General features: G+C 41.9%; 1 protein-coding gene across 9 annotated transcripts; it reads right to left on the reverse strand.

Moving 5' to 3' along the window:
- Positions 1-1,330: 1,330 nt before the first annotated feature.
- ZNF596 (zinc finger protein 596) lies at positions 1,331-23,218 on the reverse strand. Of its 9 annotated transcripts, XM_032618391.1 has the most exons (9): positions 23,165-23,218; positions 19,457-19,617; positions 19,048-19,171; positions 8,712-8,944; positions 7,095-7,177; positions 5,414-5,540; positions 4,598-4,693; positions 3,635-3,726; positions 1,413-2,927 (listed from the first exon to the last, which is right to left on the reverse strand). In XM_032618391.1, the coding sequence occupies exons 5-9, from the start codon at positions 7,104-7,106 to the stop codon at positions 1,662-1,664; spliced, it is 1,593 nt and encodes a 530-aa protein (XP_032474282.1). In that variant the 5' UTR covers positions 7,107-7,177; positions 8,712-8,944; positions 19,048-19,171; positions 19,457-19,617; positions 23,165-23,218; the 3' UTR covers positions 1,413-1,661. The 9 variants fall into 9 exon arrangements, with proteins under 9 accessions (XP_032474286.1, XP_032474287.1, XP_032474285.1 ...); XM_032618395.1 differs by lacking the exons at positions 19,048-19,171; positions 19,457-19,617; positions 23,165-23,218 and adding an exon at positions 15,130-15,170 and having other exon boundaries at positions 1,331-2,927; positions 3,635-3,717; XM_032618396.1 differs by lacking the exons at positions 19,048-19,171; positions 19,457-19,617; positions 23,165-23,218 and adding an exon at positions 15,130-15,165 and having other exon boundaries at positions 1,331-2,924; positions 3,635-3,717.

The raw sequence follows: 23,218 nt of genomic DNA on the forward strand, positions 1-23,218 counted from the left end.
CACATGATGGGGTGGGTTTTATTCCCTGCTTTTTAAAAATTCAATCAACCTAAATGTCTAAAATAGCTCACACTACATCTATCCTAAGGAGACCTTGATGTTCCTTGATTTGTAAAGAATTTTTTTGTGGCTGTTTCTGAGCATAATGACTTATCTGCAGATGTCAGAGTGTTCCCTGATTCGGGCAAGTTGGAGTTTGGTTGCTGGTTCAAGTTATGGTGCATTCATATTTTGACAGATTTTGGCAAGCTACCCCCTACCTAAAGCTGCAATATCCTCACCCATAACCAGAATGTGGGCTTTTCACTCAGCTTTAAATAGGACTTGATACTACATTTTTTTTTATGTATGTGGAAAAATGAGTATTGTTTGTCTCTTTCCACATCACTGATTACTGAATAAAATTTATCAATGCATTTTATTTCATAGACATGTACATGTAAGTTAAATTTCTTACTTGGCCAATTTTTCATGTAATTTTACATACTGTTTTATATTCTGTAGTTTTATTGTGCACACACAGACTTATACATGTACACATGTCTGCACTTTGATCCATTTTAGTTATAATTTTTATATGATAAAATATAAATCTTTCCTTCATGTTGTCTTTTATTTTGGAAGACCTCCTCTATTCCATCGTTATAAAATATTTTGTGCACTTAGTCTTGGTATTATATTGTATATTTACAAATGTTACATCCTCTTCATGAACTCAGTTTTTGAATTAGTCCATTCTGTCTGATAAAAGTGTAGCTAGCTCTGCTTTTATGATTTCCATTTATGTGGAATATGTTTTCCCATCCCTTCACTTTGAGTCCATATGTATCCCCCAGAAAAACATGGGATAAATGAATTATAAGCATCTGTGTTCTCAGTTTTGCCACCTGTGGAACACGGATATTAGTCATGTTCAAATGAGTACCAAGAACCAGCCCTTCTGTTACCCTGGCAGCAAAGAAGCTGCAACTTTTTCTCTCTTAGCCTTCTGTATTTGTATATGGGAGGGGCTGGGACTCATGGGTATCACTCCCAGTTGGTGATTTGTGGATTCATGGCTGTTGTGACGGGAATATGGGCAAGATCAGATTATCTTGGCTTCTTTCTGATCTCCCAGCTTTTCTGGGTGTTTTATGAATCACTAGGAGGGGCAGTACTTTGTCATTACATCAATAAGTGTAAACATATTAGGCATTCCAGAAATGGGATATTCCAAATGTCTTCAATCTCCTTCACGTACTAATTTATTTCCACTTATTTCTTTTCTTAGCAGTTACCCGACACTGAATCTTCTCATGAATGCTAAGGGTGGTGCTAAGTTAAACGAGAGTGCACAGTGATTACAGGTCTAGAATTTCTCTCTTGTGCAGTTTATTTATTTAAAGGATAATTTATAACTCAAGGCATTTCCACACTGATTACAGACATAGAATTTCTCTGACATGTGATTTATCCATTTAGTTTAACAGTTACAGCTGAGGATGAAGATTCTCCCACATTCATTCCATTTGCAGTTTCAGTTCTCCCACCTGAGTCCACTGCTAAATGTTTTGTTACATAGGTAACATACATATGGATTCTCTCCACTTTGTATTAACTTTGAGTGGAGTAATAAGAACGAATAAAGGCTCTTATACACTGAATATAAACATAGTATTTCTTCACTGTGGGAGTCCACAATAGTGTTTATACTTTGAAGCTATGGGTGGTGAATCTTCCACATTTACTACCTTTACAGCATGAGTTCTCTCATGTTGTCTAAGGTTAAAATATTTACTGAAGGCTTTCCCACATAGATAACATTTATGCGGTTTCTCTCCAGTGTGAATTCTCTTATGCAATCTAAAGTTATAATTTCTATTGAAGGCTTTACCACATATATTGCATTCATATGGCTTCTCACCAGTGTGAGTTCTTTCATGTCTTCTAAGGACAGAAGAGTGATTGAAGGCTTTCCCACATAAGTGACATTCATATGGTTTTTCTCCAGTGTGAGTTCTCTCATGTCGCTTAAGGACAGAGGAATCAGTGAAGGCTTTCCAACACAGATGACATTCATATGGTTTCTCTCCAGTGTGAGTTCTCTCATGTCGTCTAAGGACAGAAGACTCAGTGAAGGCTTTTCCACATAGATGACATTCATATGGTTTCTCTCCAGTATGAGTTCTCTCATGTTTTCTAAGGTGAGAACAATGAGTGAAGGCCTTCCCACATAGATGACATTCATATGGTTTCTCTCCATTGTGAGTTCTCTCATGTTGTCTAAGGTAAGAAGTTTTACTGAATGTCTTCCCACATAGATGGCATCCATATGGTTTCTCTCCAAAGTGAGTTCTCTCATGTTTTCTAAGGTCAGAACAATGAGTGAAGGCTTTCCCACACAGATGACATTCATTTGGTTTCTCTCTAGTGTGAATCATCTCATGTCGCCTAAGGTTATAACTTTTACTGAAGGCTTTCCCACACAGATGACATCCATATAATTTCTCTCCAGTGTGAATTCTTTCATGTTTTCTAAGGTCAGAACAATGAGTAAAGCATTTCCCACACAGATGACATCCATGTGGTTTCACTCCGGTATGAATCATCTCATGTCGTCTAAGGTTAGAACTTTTACTGAAGGCTTTCCTACATACATGACATTCAAATGTTTTCTCTCCAGTTTGAGTATTATTGTGCTGCCTAAGGGCAGAACTTTGAATAAAGGCATTTGTACGTTGATGACATTCGTATGATTTACTTCTAGCATGAATTTGCTTATGTATGTCAAAGGATGACAAGTAACTGATGGCTTTTCCAAAATCTTGGCTGATAAAGGGTTTCTTTCCCACTTGAGGTATCACATATTGAGTCAATGTTAAGATTTCAGTAAATTTTTCTCTGAAATCATTGCATTCCAAAAGATCCTCTTGACTGTGAGATCTCTGCTTTTTGAAAGGAAATGAGACTGTTACAGGTTTGCCCACATTTATTCATTCCTTCATTCATTCCTCTACATATAAATTCTAGAGTAATCATTCAGTGACAGACTCCAGTTAAAATTGTCCCTATGTGGGCTTCCCTGGTGGCGCAGTGGTTGAGAGTCCGCCTACCGATGCAGGGGACACGGGTTCGTGCCCCGGTGTGGGAGGATCCCACATGCCGCGGAGCGGCTGGGCCCGTGAGCCATGGCCACTGAGCCTGCGCGTCCGGAGCCTGTTGCTCCGCAACGGGAGAGGCCACAACAGTGAGAGGCCCGCGTACCGCAAAAAAAAAAAAAAAAAAAAAAAAAAAAAAAAATTGTCCCTATGTTATTTACATAAACATGGGATATTACTCTCTTGCAAGCATAGATTTTATCTTTTGTAGTAACCCAACTGCAGAGACATCTGTTTATACAGATGTTAAAGACATTATTATGTTTCAGTGATTAGGAATATAAGCCACGATTATATAATTGTCTGTTTATATAAGACCTCAAGTTATGGTTTTGACTACAGGTTAATGTTTCTTCCCTAAAACCAAACTAACTAAAATTTTCTCCTGTGGGAGCCCATGATCCCAATAATTAAATCAGGTAAGTGTGCCAAATTCCCAACTTATTCAATTCCTAGGTCTTCATTTGGAAGAACACGTTTACACCCGTGAAGCTTACCATTGCACTGATTACAGATGTGTCTTTCTTGTAGATATGTTGCATGGATATCATTTCCTGTTTTCTCAGATCATCTTCTCTACCTGAAATGACTGGAAAATTAAAATCTCTATAGTGGTATTAGGAATTAAAATGGTGAAGAGACCCAATGCCCATTTGTGTATGTTTCAAATACTGACACACAGATGGCAAAGAATGTCAAATTAAGGAATAGTCTGAAAAGAAAAAAACGAAAGCACATCAAATTATGGAATATTCTAAAGACAAGAAACACATTATAGGACTATAACAATTGTCATTCTCAGGACTGAAACATGAGAAAAATAAAATGAAGATGGTGGGGACTTCCCTCGTGGTCCAGTGGTTAAGAATCTGCCTTCCAATGCAGGGGATGCAGGTTTGATCCCTGGTTGGGGAACTAAGATCTCACATGCCACAGGGCAACTAAGCCTGTGTGCTGCAACTACTGAGCCCATGCACTCTAGAGCCCACACCACAACTAGAGAGCCTGGGAGCCACAACTACTGAGCCCACGTGCCACAACTAGAGAATCCCCCACACCACAATGAAGAGCTCATGTGCCACAACGAAGACCCAGGGCAGCCAATAAATAAACAAACACTTAAGAGGAAGAAAAAAAAAGAAGATGGCAAGTTGAGGAGGAAAAGAGAAGATCCTATTCATAAAACAGGACCATGAAAAGGGACTTTCTGTGAATGTTTATTAGCTCCAGTGAGTATATAAATTTCACCTTGCCTAAAGCCAAAGACAAAGGCAGAAAAACATGTGAATAGAAAATTGATACCTGCAAGGTATGACATCATGTGAAAAATTTTTCTATGATATTGTCTAAATTTTTAAAATATCACTAAACTTAGATATCTTCATGTGATATTTCTTAGGGCCTATTCACTCACTGACCAGGCTCCTCCTCCTATTGAAGCACAGCTTCTTGGATCTCACCTGGACTCTGGCCTTGCAGAAAACCTAACTCTTCTCTTGAAAGTTGCTCTCCTTGCTCCAAATGGGAAATCACATCTAATTTGTAGAGCTGATTGCCTGTTTGTAGGAGAAAGATATATGGATTTTGAGTTCTGTGCTCATTAACAGTGCATCAGTACAGGGCAGACTAATGAGGAAGAATACAATAACCTCTGAGGGTCAGCACAGAGAAGAGTACGTTGAAAACAACATGTGTACTCTTTGACCAGCAAAATGATAGCTCTTAAACTTGTTCCCAAGGACATTAAGAACCTATCACAGCTAATGCCCATGCCCAAGTTCAAAGACAGATTGTGGAATCTGCAATATTTTCATTCTACGGTGTTTTAATATTATATCCAAAAAGAATTCAAAAAATACAGCCTCCAAAAACAATCCAATAAATACAACTTCCAATAAATACACCACAAAAATCTAAGTTCTGTGTGGAAAACAATATATCTGTTATTTTTAACACTGTGATCTGATCAAACCAGTCCTTGCTGTGAAATACATTTTAAAAAATCAATACATTTACTCACCCATACAAAAATAATTTCCACCACTGTTTGAGCATCAGAGATTGAGTAGCAAGAACGACACAAAATTATGTTAGGAAGATTATACTGTAGTGGGACTGACAAACTAAATGTAAGTCAGAAGTAAAGAAAACTGTGATAAGGTAGTTGTGAGAGTTATGAAAGGATCAAGACAGAGTTTAGAGTAAGAAATGGGAAAGCTTTTCTGCATACTTGTTGAATGAATGAATACATACATAATAAAGAGTAAGAGACTCACCAACTGAGACCAGATGACTGATGTTCTCTAGCATCACATCTCTGAATAGTTTCCTCTGGGATGTGTCCAGTAGGGCCCACTCTTCCTGGGTGAAGTCTACAGCTACATCCTTGAAGGTCACTGATTCCTAAAATATTATGGACATTGTTTCAGATAGGGCCATCTCTGCCAGGGGAGGATGGTACAGGTGTCAAGCACTAAGGAGGTGGGGGTCGAGTGTACAGAAATCTCAAACGGTATTTTGGGTCCAATCACATCATTCTCAGTGTTGACATGAACATCTGACTTTCAGATATACCTACAGATACATACACACTCTAGATACATAAAACTTCATTATAAAGAGATAACACATGATGTGTGGTGTAATATACCCTGGAGATTTCCCAACAAATTGATTACGGCTTCCAGATCATGATTATAACATTTCCACTTGAAAACTTATATCGAAAACAGTCTTCTCAACCAATTTCAAGTAAATCTTTTAAAGGCTTCTCACAAGGGATGAAGTATCCACGATATGCCACTTTTAAAGCACAACTATGGTGGGATTTCCCTGGTGGTGCAGTGGTTAAGAATCTGCTTGCCAATGCAGGGGACACAGGTTTGATTCCTGGTCTGGGAAGATCCCACATGCTGCGGAGCAACCTAGCCTGTGCGCCACAACTACTGAGCCTGTGCTCTAGAGCCCGTGTGCCACAACTACTGAGCCTGTATGCCACAACTACTGAAGCCTGTGCACCTAGAACCCATGCTCTACAACAAGAGTAGCCACTGCAATGAGAAGCCCGCGCACCACAATGAAGAGTGGCCCCTGCTTGCTGCAACTAGAGAAAGCCCATGTGCAGCAACTAAGATCCAACACAGCCAAAAATATATTAAAAAAAAAAAAAAAAGCATGGCTATGGTTAGATTATTCCCCTTTATGATCTCAGTTTCTTCATCAGTGAAATGGTTTAATAATCTTCATGAGTTCTGAAAGATCTAATGAGCTAATGTGTAAAGTACTAACTATCTAGCAAATATTTCTTAAATATAACTTTTAAGTTTATTATTTATGAAATGGCAGAGAATACTGAAGCAACATCCAGGATTCTGCACAACTGACTAGAATTCATACAGGTCTTGGGATCAGCAGGTGTAGGCTTTTATCTCTACAAAACTTAGGTGTTCATTATAAAGGATAACTGATTCAGCAGCTCAAGCCAGAGGCTCTGAGACCTCCCCCAGCACCTGTAACACTGGATTGACTGACCTCACCTGTGGAAACATCTGACTCTATTGGTTTGTAATGTTTTCCTCCTCACTCATCTTCATCACCAGTATTCACTTCAATCCTAAGTTCATTACAGTTAATAAAGTGGTTAATGACTAATTTTTGTTTTTTTTGCCAACTAGGCCATGGTCTTGATGAGAAAAAGAAAACCTCTCTCATCTCTTCTATGAATACACAGCATTAGTAGAGACTGGAATATCTTAGTGTGATGCTGGGAAGGAGTTACCACTTGATGAGTCCTTGATCCAACATGACCATTCCAGAATTCTGGGGAAACTTAACTGAAGCTCAGATCCTTGAAAAATCTCTCGAGTGTGCTTAGAACATGTGTGCCTGTAGGAGAAATATGTCCATATACTGAAAATAGAGATGCAATTCCAGTAGAAAGAGTAATTTCCTACTTACCTGTGATTCCATTGTAACTAGCTCAGCTGCCAGCTGACTTCTGGGTTTTCACTTACACACAGTCCAAGCAACAGGCGGCAAGGCTGAGGAAGAAGAAAAAAGTCATTAGACTCTAGCTGTTCACAACCTCCATATTCACTTATCATGAAGCCCCAATGCTTCACCTGGAAGTAGCCCCCTGGACAACCACAAGAAACATGCAATGTGCTCTAAGAGAAATAGGGCTAGAGCTCTCCTCTACCAGGATCAAATGCAAGAAGGCTATGACTATTGTTGCTAGTAAAGAAGATATAAATACCTTCAATTAAGAGAGCAGAATGTGAAAAACCATTGAGTTTTGTATGCTAATTAAACCCTGGTGTTCAGAACTGTCCAATCCCCTCCGAATTCCGAACCATAGGGATCCCTGATTCATGTCACATGTGTCCCCACCTCTAGTAACCACTGTGGAACTTCTTAGGTTGAATCATTCTTACTCTGTGCACTAGCAGTTTCTCCAGCTCCGTTCCAGCCCTCTGGTGCCTCAATCCATCCCTACTTTTCCCTTCTTGCCTTTACAATCAAACTAAAAGATGAAGGTGCAGTTGCCAAATCCTCACATCCCAGTCACCACTTGACTTATCGTACCGATAATATCTGCATAAATAAATCCAACGTATGTGCCTCAGGCTTTTACCTAGAGCTTAATAAAAAGTATAACATGACCTCTTTTTGGGAATATACTTTTTCCTAGGTTTCTCTAACATCTCAGTCTACAGTCTTCAAAGGAATCTTGTCATTCTAACTCCTTATCACTTGCCAAGAACTTCTCAAACAATATTGTTGAAAGACCTCAAGACTCCATCCTACTCCTTCATCCTTCTCTACTTACGTACACTGCCCAGGTATGCCCACATATTTATTCAATTGCTTCAATTTCTTCCATTACTTTCTCTAAATTGAAAGTGACAAAACTCATATCTGAATTTCATTTCTGAGTTTGCTTCTTTTTTTTTTTTTTTTTTTTTGAAACTAACGTACACTAGAAAGGAAATAGATCTCAGGACATTATCTCCCACTTTCCCCAAGTATTACTCTTTATCTAGTCTCTAAACTTTTCAATGTCTCCACCAGACATCCAAGGGTTGACTTTTTTTTTTTTTTTTTTTGCGGTACGTGGGCCTCTTACTGTTGTGGAGCACAGGCTCCGGACGCATAGGCTCAGCGGCCATGGCTCACGGGCCGAGCCGCTCCTCGGCATGTGGGATCTTCCCGGACCGGGGCACGAACCCGCGTCCCCTGCATCGGCAGGCGGACTCTCAACCACTGCGCCACCAGGGAAGCCCTGCACCACTGGGGAAGCCTGGGTTGACATTTTATATGCTCTCTCAGAACATCACAAATACAATTTAGCATTGCTACTACTTCTACACTGTTCACTATTAACCTTCATTTCTACTCAGATCCACAAACACAATTTCCTACCCCATACTTACTTCCTTCAATCTGTTTGAATGTCAATTCCTCAGAGATCCTGTCACTGAATTCTTACCAAAATGAACATTTCTCTTCACAAAAAATCATTTACAAAATAAAGGAGGACTATCCCTCCTGGTGAAAATGATCTCCTGTACTCACCAGAACCCAAACAGATGGAAAATCCAGTGAAACCAAATATTTATCGAGGATGCTGACACAACATTCCAGAGTTCAGGGCTTCTTTCTCTTTCTAGAAAATGCATCATTTTGATGGTGAACTCTCTTTTAATGCAGTTGGCAACCTCATCAGTGTTGTAATCCAAAGGACAAATCTGATTAACTTGGGTCCCAATCAAGATAAATGTATCAAGAAATGCCTCTTTAGATAAACCCTGTAGATGAAATTAAGGACAACAAATTATATCCTTTAATTCTGCTTCTTCTAAAAGTCTCAAAAGCAAACTTCATGCCTTTTCTCAGAGACTTCAGGGTTTTATGGATTTTGGTTGTTCTGGGCAGTACTGAGAATCTGCAGCCAAGAGACCCCTTCCTGCTCTTTATTTTTATTTGTAGGAGGATTTGTAATCTACCATCATTTTCTCAGGCTGTGGACATAAGTGTGACTCTACAGAAGTGTAAGTGTTTGTGCTGAATAAATATCTACCGAAGGAAAATATCTTTCGTTTTTACTACCAAGTGAGAAAAAGCTCATCCAGTGTTAGGTCTCTTCAAGTCAGATCTAGCTCATGTCCTAAAAACTGCAAAACCCTACAATCCTCATAATATTAAGGATTTCCAGAATAAATGATCAGTTTCAGGACTGATTTTATTGTAGACAGAATTTAATTATTTTTATTGTGGTAAAATACACATAACATTTACCATCTTAGTCATTTTTAAGTGTATAGTTCAGTGGTGTTAAATACATTCATAATATCGTGCAACCATCACTGCCATCCATCTCCAACACTCTCTTCATCTTGTAAAACGGAAACTCTGTACCCATTAAACAACTACTCCCTATTCCCCCCTCCTCCTAATGCCTGGAAACCACCATTCTACTTTCTGTCTCTAAATAGGATTTGTTTTGGGGGGTGGGGCTGTGCTGTGGGACTTGCAGGATCTCAGTTCCCCGACCAGGGATTGAACCCGGACCATGGCAGTGAGAGCCTGAATTCTAACCACTAGACCACCAAGGAATTCTCATCTAAGTAGCATATTTTAAAAAACTGATATTAAAAAGGAAATTAAACACTTAAAAATCTTAAGACATTACTTTATAGAAGGATATTATTTCTGAAGGAAAATCAAGCAATATATTTTCATTTTAGATATAGGCATAAGAAATACTTGATCCCATAAGAAATTCTTTGTAATTTTCTTTTTTAAAATTATACTCTTCTGACAGTAAAAAAAAAGGATTTAGTATGTATTACTTTTTATCAACGATTTGATTTTCATGTATTTCTGAGATGGTCTATGTCTTTTCAGCCCATTTACTGCAACATATTTGAGGTAAGTGATGATCTCCCTTTGCCACAAATGAATGTTTCATGTCAACTCAGAGCCAAGACCATAGCAGGGAGTGAAATCATACTGATGAATAAAGCAGAGAGATCACTTGTCCTTATGGAGTTAAAATACTAGCTTAGAACAGATTAAAGAAATAAGGGGAAAAAAAGAAATAATGACAAGGATACTCTGTGAACATATACTAAAGTGTTTCATTTGTGGAGGTGGGGAAGCTCTCTAGAAATGCACACATTATTTATGACACCTTAAAAATTCAGTTGGGCAAAAAGTTTGAGGCAGTTTTGCAGAAATGGAAATAGGTTCAGAAGTTTGTTTTTTCTTTCTGATTTAGGAACAAGTATAAAATCATGGACACATCATAGAATGTGTTGTACCCCAGAAAATGAGAACACATTGGAAGGCAGGTGAGTGACGGGAAGACCTGGAGAGGGTGTCAGGCAAGTAGATTTCAGGGCCCAAAGGCCACTGTAATTGGATTGGTCCTTCTTCTAAAGCTAATGGGAATCCACTGGAGAACTGAAAGCAAGAAAGTGACAGGAAGACTTGTGTTTGTAAATGAGCCTTTTGTTGAAGAATGGAGTTAAGTAATTCAGAAAGGTTTAATGAGTTTTAAGAACTGGATGATGTTTGTCTGGCACAGGGTGTGGGTAGTGAAATTATGGTGGGGGAGGTGGAAGGATATGAAAGAAAAAGAAAAGGAAACATAAACAAAACAATTTTTTGTTGTTTCTCAGATATTGTTGGGCACCAATTACAAGTCAGACTTAGTGCTACGGGCTGGGCATACAGTAAAGCAAAACAATGACATGATTATTGCCTCCACTTAATGCATTAATTTAATAAACATAAATATTAAGTTACAATATGGTGTTTCTATATAAACCTAAAGACAGGTTACCAGAGAACTAAACTTATTATCAGAAGGAAATAGAAGTAGGAAGTATCCTAGAAATCAGTGCACTGGGTGCTTGAATCAGAGCCAAGAAAAGAGAGGAGAGAGGAAATTAAAAAATAGCATCAAAGAGCTGAAACTGTGGTGATTCTCAGAAGATATGATTTTAAACAAAAAAATGAATTGGGGAATCCATTTTAACTATCATACCTAATATTTCTGAAAGAGAACAAATCCAGTCTTAATATACTGAAATCAATATTTCCTGTTTCGTAACAATAATTTAAAAACTAAGTAAACACACAAAAGCCAGTCTCTATGTACAACAGCAAAATATTATGACTCTCACTTGAAATAAATTTGCAAACCCATGTAAAGAAATTTTAAAACCTTTTGAGGACATAAATACGACATGAATAAAGCCTGCCAAACCAAATTCTTAGACTAGAGGACATGGTGACAAAAAAACTCTCAATAATGCAGAAATTTGGTGCAACTCAGATTTAAAAGTCATATGCAGAATCTAAAAAAGAATGTATATATGTACATGTACAACTGAACCACTCTGCTGTACATCTGAAACACAACATTGTAAAACAAGTATACACCACCCCCAAAGTCATATGTGATATTTCACATAAAAAATGAGAATTATCCTAAAAGTCAATTTTGTCTCAATTTTGATTTGGGATGAGGATACAGCCAAAATAATTGTGAAAAGGGAAAAAAAAAATAGAGACAGGTCAAATTACATCTGAACCTATATTATGTGAAACTTTAAAATAATTCAAATTAAATAGTTGAAACAAACAATATATTATGACTAAATGAACATAATATTTTATACTATGAAATAGGTGACACCTTGCAAAGGAAAGAAAAAAAAAGCAAAGGACATGAAGGAAGGATTTTGGTTTCACTTCATCAGTGTTATCAGACCAGAGTGTGCACATATATGTGTGTGTATAATTAAACTATAAACTATAAAATATAAGCAGAAAGTAAGTAGAAAAATTCATTTTACATATACATGTCTATAAAAAGCAACAATCATTCAGTCTCTTAAGTAATTAGTAAAATGGAAATTAAAAACAGAGTTGTCATTTTATCCAAATCTATAACTATATATATATGTATATAAAAATATATATATATATATATATATATATATATATATATATAAAATGAGGAGCTTCCCTGGTGGTGCAGTGGTGAAGAATCCGCCTGCCAATGCAGGGGACATGGGTTGGAGTCCTGGTCCGGGAAGATCCCACATGCCGCGGAGCAACTAAGCCTGTGCACTACAACTACTGAGCCTGCGTCTAGAGCCCATAAGCCACAACTACTGAGCCTCCGTGCCGCAACTACTGAAGCCCGTGCTCCTAGAGCCTGTGCTCCGCAACAAGAGAAGCCACCACAATGAGAAGCCCGCGCAGTGCAACAAAGAGTAACCCCCGCTCGCCGCAACTAGAGAAAGTCCGCACACAGCAATGAAGACCCAACGCAGCCAAAAATAAATTTAAAAAAAATAATAAATACATTTAAAATGAATCCTGGTTAACTCCTGGTTAACCTCAGGAGTTGATGATGGATGAGGATTTCTTGTTGTGTATTATGTGTGTACAGGGAATCGTGCCAGAATCTATTACAAAATGAAAAGTACCATCTCTTGGCCCAGCAATGAAACCCCAAATACCCAAAGAGGAGGAACCCTCAAATATCTGTAGAAAAGTCAATTCTTTACAAATCCATGAACACCAAAGTCTCCCTGGAACGGATGTGATGTGAACAGTGTTAAAATCCTCTTACTATTAAACATTTGGGTTGATTCTATTTTTAAACAATTACGGAATAAAATATACTACATTATGTGGATGAAATGCCACCTTAATTTGTCATGGCTAAGTTTCTAATCTCTCCCTTCTATTGCAAATCATTAATATTTTGAGGCCAAATACACAGATTCACTTTGTTAAGCTTCAGATATATTACAAAATCAGGTAGAACAAATTTCCTCTTCTCCATGATTTTTTAGGTATTCCTGACATTAATTCAGTACTAATGTGTGCAGTTTCTTTAATCTTGGTCTATAGTACATCCAGATCTGGTCACTATGCAATCCCTACTGGCAAATCTTACTGACACTATGGTGCCCAGTCCTTGCCTCTAATCAATGTCTGGGCATGCAGCATTTCTCATAACGATTCCCCAAATGGAGCCACTTCACAAGTTCCATGTCACTGGTTGACAGTGAGATAGAATTGGTCTGGAGATAGGAGAGGCCATCAGTGAGTGAGGAAATGTGTTAGGCAGGATATCTGAGAGTCAAATTTTAGCACATCCTAAAAACAGCATTTCAGGAAGGAGAGGACAGAACAATCAACAGATAATATGACCTTTTCCAGATAAAGATTTATTCCTGACTCCTCATCTTCTTCCTCCTCCGAGTGTCTCTCTCAGGCAAGATGTCACTCCTGAGTGTTGAGAATGTGCCATTCAGGTCTTCAAATAACTTATCCCCTTCCTGGCCACAACCACATATATAGGGAGAAATTCAACATTTGGAAAAAATAGTCCTCTGCTGTCTGCTGAACTATCAGGGAGCAGGGACGATAAACTCCTACATGGAGACCAACAGCTAAGTTTCTCTGCCCTTTACTCCATACACCCTTCTACCCTGTAAAGCCCACACATCACATGGCAGATATGGGAATGTGAGTTAGTGTGACCCTACCTTTCAAGTCACCATCCTCACAGTGTCTTCTAGTACCTGCTGAGCACAGGATCCCCAAGTAAGGATGGGCAGAGGTCTCCTTTTCTCCTGTTCCTGAGCCTCCCAGACTCTCTTCCATTCCTTAACATCCAAACTGCATTGCCCTTTCTCCTCCAGCCCCTTTCCCAGAGCCAAGTGTCATCTCCTCATTGGAGAAATAACTGCTCTGTGCTTAGTTTAAAAACTCTTGGTCTTTCCCTACCAGCTGCCTTTGTACTATGTGTGTGTGTTTGGGGGCAGGAAGAGATGTGAACAGGGGAGAGTAACCATTACTGGCCTCACAGGCATGGGGTGGTCTGGACTGCATAGTGGCAAGGCTTACCATTCTCACCCCTGCCCCTCAAGATTCCAGATCATATTTAATTCTCCCGAGCAAGAGCAAGTTCTCTGTCATGTTTCTAATCATACTGATTAAAATCATTTAATTTCTCTTTTCCATAATAAATACCAAAATATACATTTCCATGAATATATCAAAAAATATAACATTAAGAACACTTAATTATCGGCATTGGAAAACACAAAAGTTCAGCTGTGGAAATAGCTCTGAATAATGTATTCATCATGAACAAATGAGGTCTGTGAGAACAAAGTTCTAGAACCATCCAGCCTATCATTCAATATTTGCAAAACAAACAAAAAAACAAAGGGAATTTGAAAAGAGCATATATTTAGTTGGAAACTAGCTCACAGAGCAATAAATTAAAAAGTGGTCTCCTTGTTCTGTCTCATCCTCCCCCGCCCACTCGACATCCACAGGGGTGGAACAAAGATGCTCTGCCCAGAAGAGCACACTTTCCCGTGAGACATCGGGAACGTGGACACACGTTGGTCGGTATCGCCAGCGGATAGGATTTGGGACAGAAGGACACGGGGTGTCACTTCACAGGACTGATCCCCTGCCCCCAGCCCGGGGCTCTAGGGCCTTTCTGAGGCGGTGACCGCCAAGGGCAGAGAGCGGCACGGCCAGGCCGCAGGAGGCCCAGGATGGGCAGGTGGTCTCAGGAGAACACTGGGGTCTGTGGAGTCCCAGGGCCGCGGGAGGGCGCGGCGTCCCGGGCTGCCCCGAGGGGCCGATGCGGGGCGCGAAGGGCGAGAGTCCACGTCGCGAGTGGGGACCTGACACGGCGCGGGTCGGGCCGGGAGAAGGTGAAGAGACCGAAGGCAGAAAGGCCTGACGGGGACGGCCTCGGAGCGATTTTGACCGGAAACGGACGCGGACTCGGACCCGGCAGCCGAGCGCCCGGCATCCCGAGTCTCAGGGCGACGCGGGCCGGAGGGGCGAGAACGGGGACCCCCAGAACCTGCGTGTGAAGGATGCGGTCGGGAGGGGGCTGTGGAGCGCGGCTCTGATTCTCAGAGCCGAGGGACTCACTCACCCGACGGGACCTTCGCTCCCGAAATCCGCTTCCGCGTCGGCAGGAAATTACGCAAGCGGGGCGGGGCCTTAGTCAGGGAGAGGCGGGGCGGAGCAGCGTGAGCGTGGGCGAGGCCTGAGCCTTCCCGCCCAGCTCCCGGCCGTTTCCGGGTCAGCCCCACCCCGGCCGGACACACCTCCAGCCTCAGCGTTTGTGTGCGTTTGATTCGGCTGGTGTCCGGGGAGCCGGGCTGCTTCCTCGGGGCTTCAAGTTAAGTGTTTCGGACAACTCTAGGTACGAGCTTAGAGCTGTGAGCCCTTTCGTGGTAAATGCTGGGATGTTTCCCTGTTAACATGTTGAAAACGGTTTAGGTCGAAATCCCCTTTCGCGCCTGGAGACTCGTGTCCTGCGAGTGCTCGGGGCGCGACTCGGCCTCGGGCGGGGACCTCGCTGGGTCCAAGTGGTCCGTGGTGGGATCCCGAACAACGTCTGTGGTTCCTGCGCTTGGGTTGGGTTATTCAGTTTAGCAAGGGCTGGAATTGTCTGTGCTGGCGATGGAAACCAGAGAGACCATGATTTCCATTTCTGCTCCCGGTTCAGGAGAGACGCCGCCCTGGGCTCAGTATCGGGGACTTCATGGGGCCAAGCGTGGATGGCATCACATAATTTGTTGTTAATTTCTAAATATTTTCCCATTTTCCTTATCTATATTCCCACAGCTATCCGAAAGAATGTTAGTGTTAAAGAAAAAACTTCAGTAATACTTGTTAAAGCTGATGAAATAAATTTATATTTTAAGGCGGGACAAGAAAAAAATTAAACATAAAATTTTCTGTGTTTGGACCTCCTCCCTCCATAACGTGCTGTGTGCATATGCATTACGTGTTAACCAGAGCTCCTCAAAGATGGGGGTGCCTGCTCAATCATAAAGATCAATTTTTTTTTCTTTCTTCTTAAGCTAGCAATGTAACTTCTTAAAACAATAATGTTCTTTCCCAGCCCTTTAGGGGGTAATGATGACTTGCAGCTCACTTTGTATGGGCTTACCTGGATTATGTATCCTTGGTGAACTTTCTGTAAAATATCAGTATGTCATTTTGATGCATGATCGTTTGTCTCAAAAATGTACTTGATTATGTCCTAGAGTTCTAACAGTCAGAGCTTTCTGAGAATCTGCTTCCCGACTTATAATCCTCAGTTTGGTTCAAATAAAAATCCCCTTTTTTCTTCTTAATTCAATTAACTATCAAGTTTTCTTCTTAACTTGACAGTTAATTGAATGTTCCTCGACAAAGCATCGTAAGGAAGATTTTATTCTGGGGGTGGGCTATCTCCCCAATTGGTATAGGAACCACTGCAGTGGGATTTTGTATTGGGTGAGAGAGATTGGGCTGAACTCCAAATACAGGATGAAGTGGGAATTTATAGCCAATGAGCAGGGGCGGGGTCAGTGGATAGAAAATTACTAAGAGGAAGCATCATGGGTAAGGGGAATTCTGGCTAAACTGATGAGCAGGTTTCTTTCAGAAGACACTCCATGGTGATCAGACATCACCTGTGGAATAGTAGAGAATGAGAAACCTGAGCAGATATCGAGGGTGGTGGATTCTCATTGAACTGAGTTAGCAGCATTCTTGCTAAAACTGGATTTTACAAGGAAGTGCATAGATGGGCATAAGAGAAGCTTTAGGAGCATGAAGTTTGGTCAAGCAAAGAATGTTTGTCTTCAACCCAATCAAAAAATGACAGAAGACCTAAATAGATATTTCTCCAAAGAAGACATACAGATGGCCAAGAGGCACATGAAAAGCTGCTCAACATCACTAATCATTAGAGAAATGCAAATCAAAGCTACAATGAGGTATCACCTCACACCAGTTAGAATGGGCATCATCAGAAAATCTACAAACAACAAATGCTGGAGAGGGTGTGGAGAAAAGGGAACCTTCTTGTACTGTTGGTGGGAATGTAAATTGATACAGCCACTATGGAGAACAGCACGGATGTTCCTTAAAAAACTAAAAATAGAATTACCATATGACTCTGCAATCCCACTACTGGGCATATATCCAGAGAAAACAATAATTCAAAAAGACACATGCACCCCAGTGTTCATTGCAGCACTATTTACAATAGCCAGGTCATGGAAGCAACCTAAATGCCCATCAACAAATGGATAAAGAAGATGTGGTACATATATACAATGGAATATTAGCCATAAAAAGGAACGAAATTGGGTCATTTGTAGAGACGTGGATGGACCTAGTGACTGTCATACAGAGTGAAGTAAGTCAGAAAGAAAAAAAAATATCGTATATTAACACATATATGTGGAATCTAGAAGAATGGTACAGAACTGGTTTGCAAAGCAGAAATTGAGACACAGATGTAGAGAACAAATGTATGGATACCAAGGGGCGAAAGCGACTGGGGTGGTGGGTGGGATGAATTGGGAGATTGGGATTGACATATATACACTAATACATATAAAATAAATAATAGAAAAAGAATGTTTTAAGTTAATATCTATTTATTTTGGAAAATTTGAAGTTCATGCTGGCTAGAATTTGGCAAGATCAGATCCCAACTATTCACGCTACAGAGATTTTTCCAAAAGAAGACACACTTCTGATTTTCCCAGAACTGTGAAAGGAAAATCAAAATGGAGTCAGTATTGCTGAGAGAGTTCTCTAAAATGGAGCCAGGAGACCGTTAAGGAAGTGTGACCTAATGCATCTCTCAGCCTGGATGGAATCTGACCTTTTGACCTGATGAAGTCATCCAGAACATCTGCCAGAAACTCATAACAGCCTATCTACGTATTGCACCCTTACCCTAAAACAACTTGTGATTCCCAAGGACAAATAATTTCTGACTCTCATCAGCATTAATTACAATTCTCACCAGGCAAGTTTTAACAACTTTGTGGCTTTTTGTCTTTATAAGCCCCTGACTCTTGCTGTTCTCCTGAACACTCCTCTGGGGTTACCAAGTCTGTGTCTCCTGAATTGCAATTCTTAAGACCCCCCAAAATAAACTCTTTTGTTGTTTGCAGCCTCCTGCATTATTTTTTGGTTGATAGAACAAATACCATCTTCTCCAAGTTTAACATTTATTTCATATTAACATGTGAACCAAAATCAATTTAAATTTTGGAAGATATCTTTTTCTTAGGCAGTAGAACTGGAACTACCCTGGGTTTCATATAGAGGAGGGGGAGCAGCTCTGCTCATTGCTCCTCCATGTCTCTAGGGCTGAGTTCATGTCCCCCGAGCTCAGCTTACCGCTCTAATTACATTGAAGAGCTCTTTCTGTAAATGCCTCTGTACCTAAAACTAGAGCTCAAGAATTCCCAGGTTTAAGCAGCCATGAGCAGTTTCTCTTTTTCTCAGCATTCCCTCTTCTGCTGCTCCGGGTAGTCTTTTCCTATAATATGCACAGATGCATGTCCCCAAACCTAGGAGGTGGGAATCTCAGGCTATATAATACGGGAAAGGGGAGATACAGGGAGCTTGGAGGACTGGTAGTTAATCCCTGGACCCTAAGTGAGACACCTCTACGCATCCTCTGATCACTTTCTGAGTGTCACTTAGTTGGACAGAGGCCTTGGGACAGTTCTGTGGATCCCAGGTAGCCTCATGCCCTTAAGTCTCTTAGGGTATTTCCCATAGCGGTTGGTGCTTACTTCACTTTGCAAGCCATACATTGAATTTAGAAAAAAAAAAGTCTTTTCTTCAGAAGGTGACTGCCTAAGTAAGCAGATTCCTATAGAATGAGATAAAGTCCAGGAGGGCAAAGTTGGGAATGAAAAGGTTCCAGTAAAAAAGCCATGTGTGGACAAGACAGTAAAGCAGACCAGCATGTGTCCCATAAAGGAAATGCTGGTGCTTCTCTTCAAGGGAAGTATGAGTAACACTGAAATGACCCCACTGGCCATACCTGATGAGATTTGAGCCATGTTAAGAACTGGTCCTTATCTTGTCAGCCATGCTTTCACAAGTTTCACTCATAAGGATCCCTGGTGCACTTGTCAAACATGCAGAGTCCTGGTGTCCATCACTGACTAGAGAGGAAGGGCCACTGATTAATTCTCATTTCCACATTCTGCAGGGGATTAATAACCTTTGAGAACTGTGGCTGGTGTTTCTCAAGCCTCACAAATGCACGTGTGGTGTGCATGCAGTTTTTCCCACACCAATGACCGATACTCTGACACCAACTGGACGTCCTACCTTATTCTTTGGGCTGGAAAAAAAATCTCTGGGTTTTGACAAACGCATAGTGGTGTGTGTCAGTAAAGAATTGCATGGAATACTTCTACCCCAACCCCACCCCATGAACTGATTACCATCTGTGTAGTTTTGCCTTTTCCAGAATGTTGTGTAAATTGGTCGCACTGTGTAGGCTCTTCAGAGTGGGTTCTTTCACTTGGCAATGCATACGTAAAATTCATCCATGCCTTTGCGTGGGTTGATGGTCCATTCTTTGCTATTGCTGCATGGTACTCAACTGCATGGATAAGGATGAAAAATAATTTTCCCTATACCTTTCTAGGTTCTTGGCTTAGGCCCTCCTGTAATAAGTGAGAAAAAACAGAAGTTTAATAGCGTGTATACTTCTTGTATACTTGGGAGATGCCCAGGAAAACTGAGTCACTCTCTGAAATGGCCCAAGCCATCACCTTAAGTGCCATCTTCAGCTAAAAACAGAAGAAAGATGTTGGGGGAAGGGGGTACCCAGTTAAGGAAGGTTATTGGGCAAAGCACAAGGTGAGGCCCCAAAGTGGGGTCCTGACACTGTCCCTAACTAAGGCCCTGACACTACTCCTAACTCAGGCCCTGACACTGTCCCTAACTAAGGCCCTGCTGCCATTAATATCTAAAGTCCTGACACTATCCTGAGCTTATATCCTGACCCATCTCTTACTAAGGTCCTGAAACTGTCCCTAAGTTAGCCTTGACGCTGTCCCTAAGTGACGCCCTGAGGCTGTCCCTAACAGGCCCTGATAATGTGTTTAACAAAGACCCTCATGCTGATCGTACAGAGGCCCTTATGCTGCTCCTAAGCCTTGCCCTGACACTGTCCCTAGCTAAGGCCCTGACGCTGGTCCTAAATAAGAACCTGATGCTCTCAATAACTAAGGTCTTCAAATTATCCCTTGCTCATTTCCTGACATTATCCCTAGCCCGTAACCTGACTCGGTCCCTAGCTAATGTCCTGCCTCTTATCCTACCTGAAGCCCTAATGCTGTCCCTAACTAAGGCCCTGACTTGTCCTAAGGCCCTGACACTGTCTCTAAGGCCCAGAAGCTGTCCCTAATATAGGCCCTGCTGCCGGTAATAACTAAAGTCCTGACACTATCCTAAGCTAATATCCTGACCCATCTCTAACCAAGGTCCTGACACTGTCCCTAAGTCAGCCCTAACGCTGTCCCTAAATAAAGCCCTGAGGCTGTCCCTAACACAGGCCCTGAAGCTATCCCTGAGGCCTTGATGCTGTGACTCACTCAGGCCCTGATCATGTCTTGAACTAAGACCCTGATGCAGCTCTTACATCATGCTCTAACACTGTCCCTAGCAAAGGCCCTGAGGTTAGGCTTCACTCAGGCCCTGTCACTCTCCCTAAGTCGGGTCCAGGAGCTGTCCCTACCTGAAGCCCTCATGCTGGTCCTAAATAAGGCCCTGACACTCTCAATAACTAATGTCTAGACACTATACCTAAGTCATTTCCTGACACTATCCCTAGATATTAACTTGACCCTGTCCATAGCTAATGTCGTGCCTCTTATGCTAACTAAAACCCTGATACTGTACATAACTAATGCCCTGACACTGTCTCTAACTAATGCTCTGACACTACTCCTAACTCAGGCCCTGACACGATACCTAACAAAGGCTCTGATGCTAGTCCTAAGTAAGTTCTGGACACTGGCCCTAACTAAGGCCTTGACACTACTCCTAAATCAGGCCCTGATACTGTCCCTAACTAAGGCCCTGACACTACACCTAACTCAGGCCCTGACACTGTCCCTAACTAAGGCCCTGACAGTACTCCTAACTCATGCCCTGACACTGTACCTAACAAATGCTCTGATGCTACTCCTAACTAAGGCCCTGACACTGGTCCTAAACTAAGGCCTTGACACAATTCCTAACTCGGGCCCTGATACTATCCCTAACTAAGGCCCTGACACTATACATAACTCGGGCCCTGATACGGTCCCTAAGGCCCTGACACCACTCCTAATTCAGGCCCTGAAACTGGTCCTAAACTAAGGCCTTGACGCTACTCCTATCTCAGGCCCTGATACTGTCCCTAACTAAGGCCCTGACACTACACCTAATCCAGGCCCTGACACTGTCCCTAAAGCACTGACACTACTCCTAATGCATGCCCTGACACTGTACCTAACAAAAGCTCTGATGCTACTCCTAACTAAGGCCCTGAAACTGTCCCTAACTACGACCTTGACACTACTCATAACTCGAGACCTGATACTGTCCCTAAATAAGGGCCTGACACTACACCTAACTCAGGTCCTCACACTGTCCCTGACAGAGTTCCTGACACTACTCCTAAATCAGGCCCTGACACTGTACCTAACAAACGCTCTGATGATAGTCCTGACTCAGGCCCTGACACTGGCCCTAAACTAAGGCCTTGACACTACTCCTAACTCAGGCCCTGATACTGTCATAACCAAAGCCCTGACACTACACCTAACTCAGGCCCTGACACTGTAACTAACAAACGTGCTGATGTTACTCCTAACTAAGGCCCTAACACTGGCCCTAAACTAAGGTCTTGACACAATTCCTAACTCGGGCCCTGATACTGTTCCTAACTAAGGCTCAGACATTACTCATAACTCAGGCCCTGACATGATACCTAACAAAGGCTCTGATGCTATTCCTAACTAAGGTCTTAACACTACTCCTAAATCAGGCCCTGACACTGTCCCTAAGGCCATGACTCTAAACCTAACTCAGGCCCTGACACTGTCCCTAACTAAGGCCCTGACACTATTCCTAACGCATGCCCTGACACTGTACCTAACCAACGCTCTGATGCTAATCCTAACTAAGGCCCTGAAACGGTCCCTAACTAAGGCCTTGACACTACTCATAACTTGAGACATGATACTGTCCCTAGAGAGGGGGAAGATGGCGGAAGAGTAAGACGCGGAGATCACCTTCCTCCCCACAGATACATCAGAAATACATCTACACGTGGAACAACTCCTACAGAACACCTACTGAATGCTGGCAGAAGACCTCAGACCTCCGAAAAGGCAAGAAACTCCGCACGTACCTGGGTAGGGCAAAAGAGAAAAGAATAAACAGAGACAAAAGTATAGGGAGGGGACCTGCACCAGTGGGAGGGAGCTATGAAGGAGGAAAGGTTTCCACACACTAGGAAGCCCTTTGCGGGCGGAGACTGCGGGTGGCAGAGTGGGGGAGCTTCAGAGCCACGGAGGAGAGCACAGCAACAGGGGTGCGGAGGGCAAAGCGGAGAGATTCCCGCACGGAGGATTGGTGCCGACCGGCACTCACCAGCCCAAGAGGCTTGTCTGCTCACCCGCCGGGGCGGGCAGGGTTGGGAGCTGAGGCTCCGGCTTCAGTCGGAGCGCAGGGAGAGGACTGGGGTTGGCGGCGTGAACACAGCCTGTAGGGTGTTAGTGCACCGCGGCTACCGGGGAGAGAGTCCGGGGAAAAGTCAGGACCTGCCAAAGAGGCAACAGACTTTTTCTTCCCTCTTTGTTTCCTGGTGCGCGAGGAGAGGGAATTAAGAATGCCGCTTAAAGGAGCTCCAGAGACAGGCGAGAGCCGCGGCTATCAGCGCAAACCCCAGAGACGGGCATGAGACGCTAAGGCTGCTGCTGCAGCCTCTAACATTTTTTTAATGGATCTCCCCCCCAGAATATTAATGATTTAAATTATTTACCATATTAAAATTTAGGAATGACATTATTAGAATAAGCTGTAAAACACCGGATGCCCACCCCCCAATGATCTATTACTTGGAGAATTTAAAATTCTAATGAGAAAACACTCACTCTCTGCACCCTCTTGGGTGTCAGCACAAGGCGGGAATCAGCTGCATTCTTTAA

Source organism: Phocoena sinus, chromosome 21, assembly GCF_008692025.1.
Source record: "Phocoena sinus isolate mPhoSin1 chromosome 21, mPhoSin1.pri, whole genome shotgun sequence".
Taxonomy (NCBI): domain Eukaryota; kingdom Metazoa; phylum Chordata; class Mammalia; order Artiodactyla; family Phocoenidae; genus Phocoena; species Phocoena sinus.

Excerpts from the sequence above, each read along its gene's own strand:
- ZNF596 (XM_032618391.1), bottom strand. Across the intron at positions 4,694-5,413 it reads CAGTCATCTGGTCTCAGTTG|GCAATCAGCTCTACAAATTA; the intron begins GTGAGTCTCTTA and ends TCCTACAAACAG. Across the intron at positions 3,727-4,597 it reads TCTGCAAGGCCAGAGTCCAG|TCATTTCAGGTAGAGAAGAT; the intron begins GTGAGATCCAAG and ends TTAATTTTCCAG.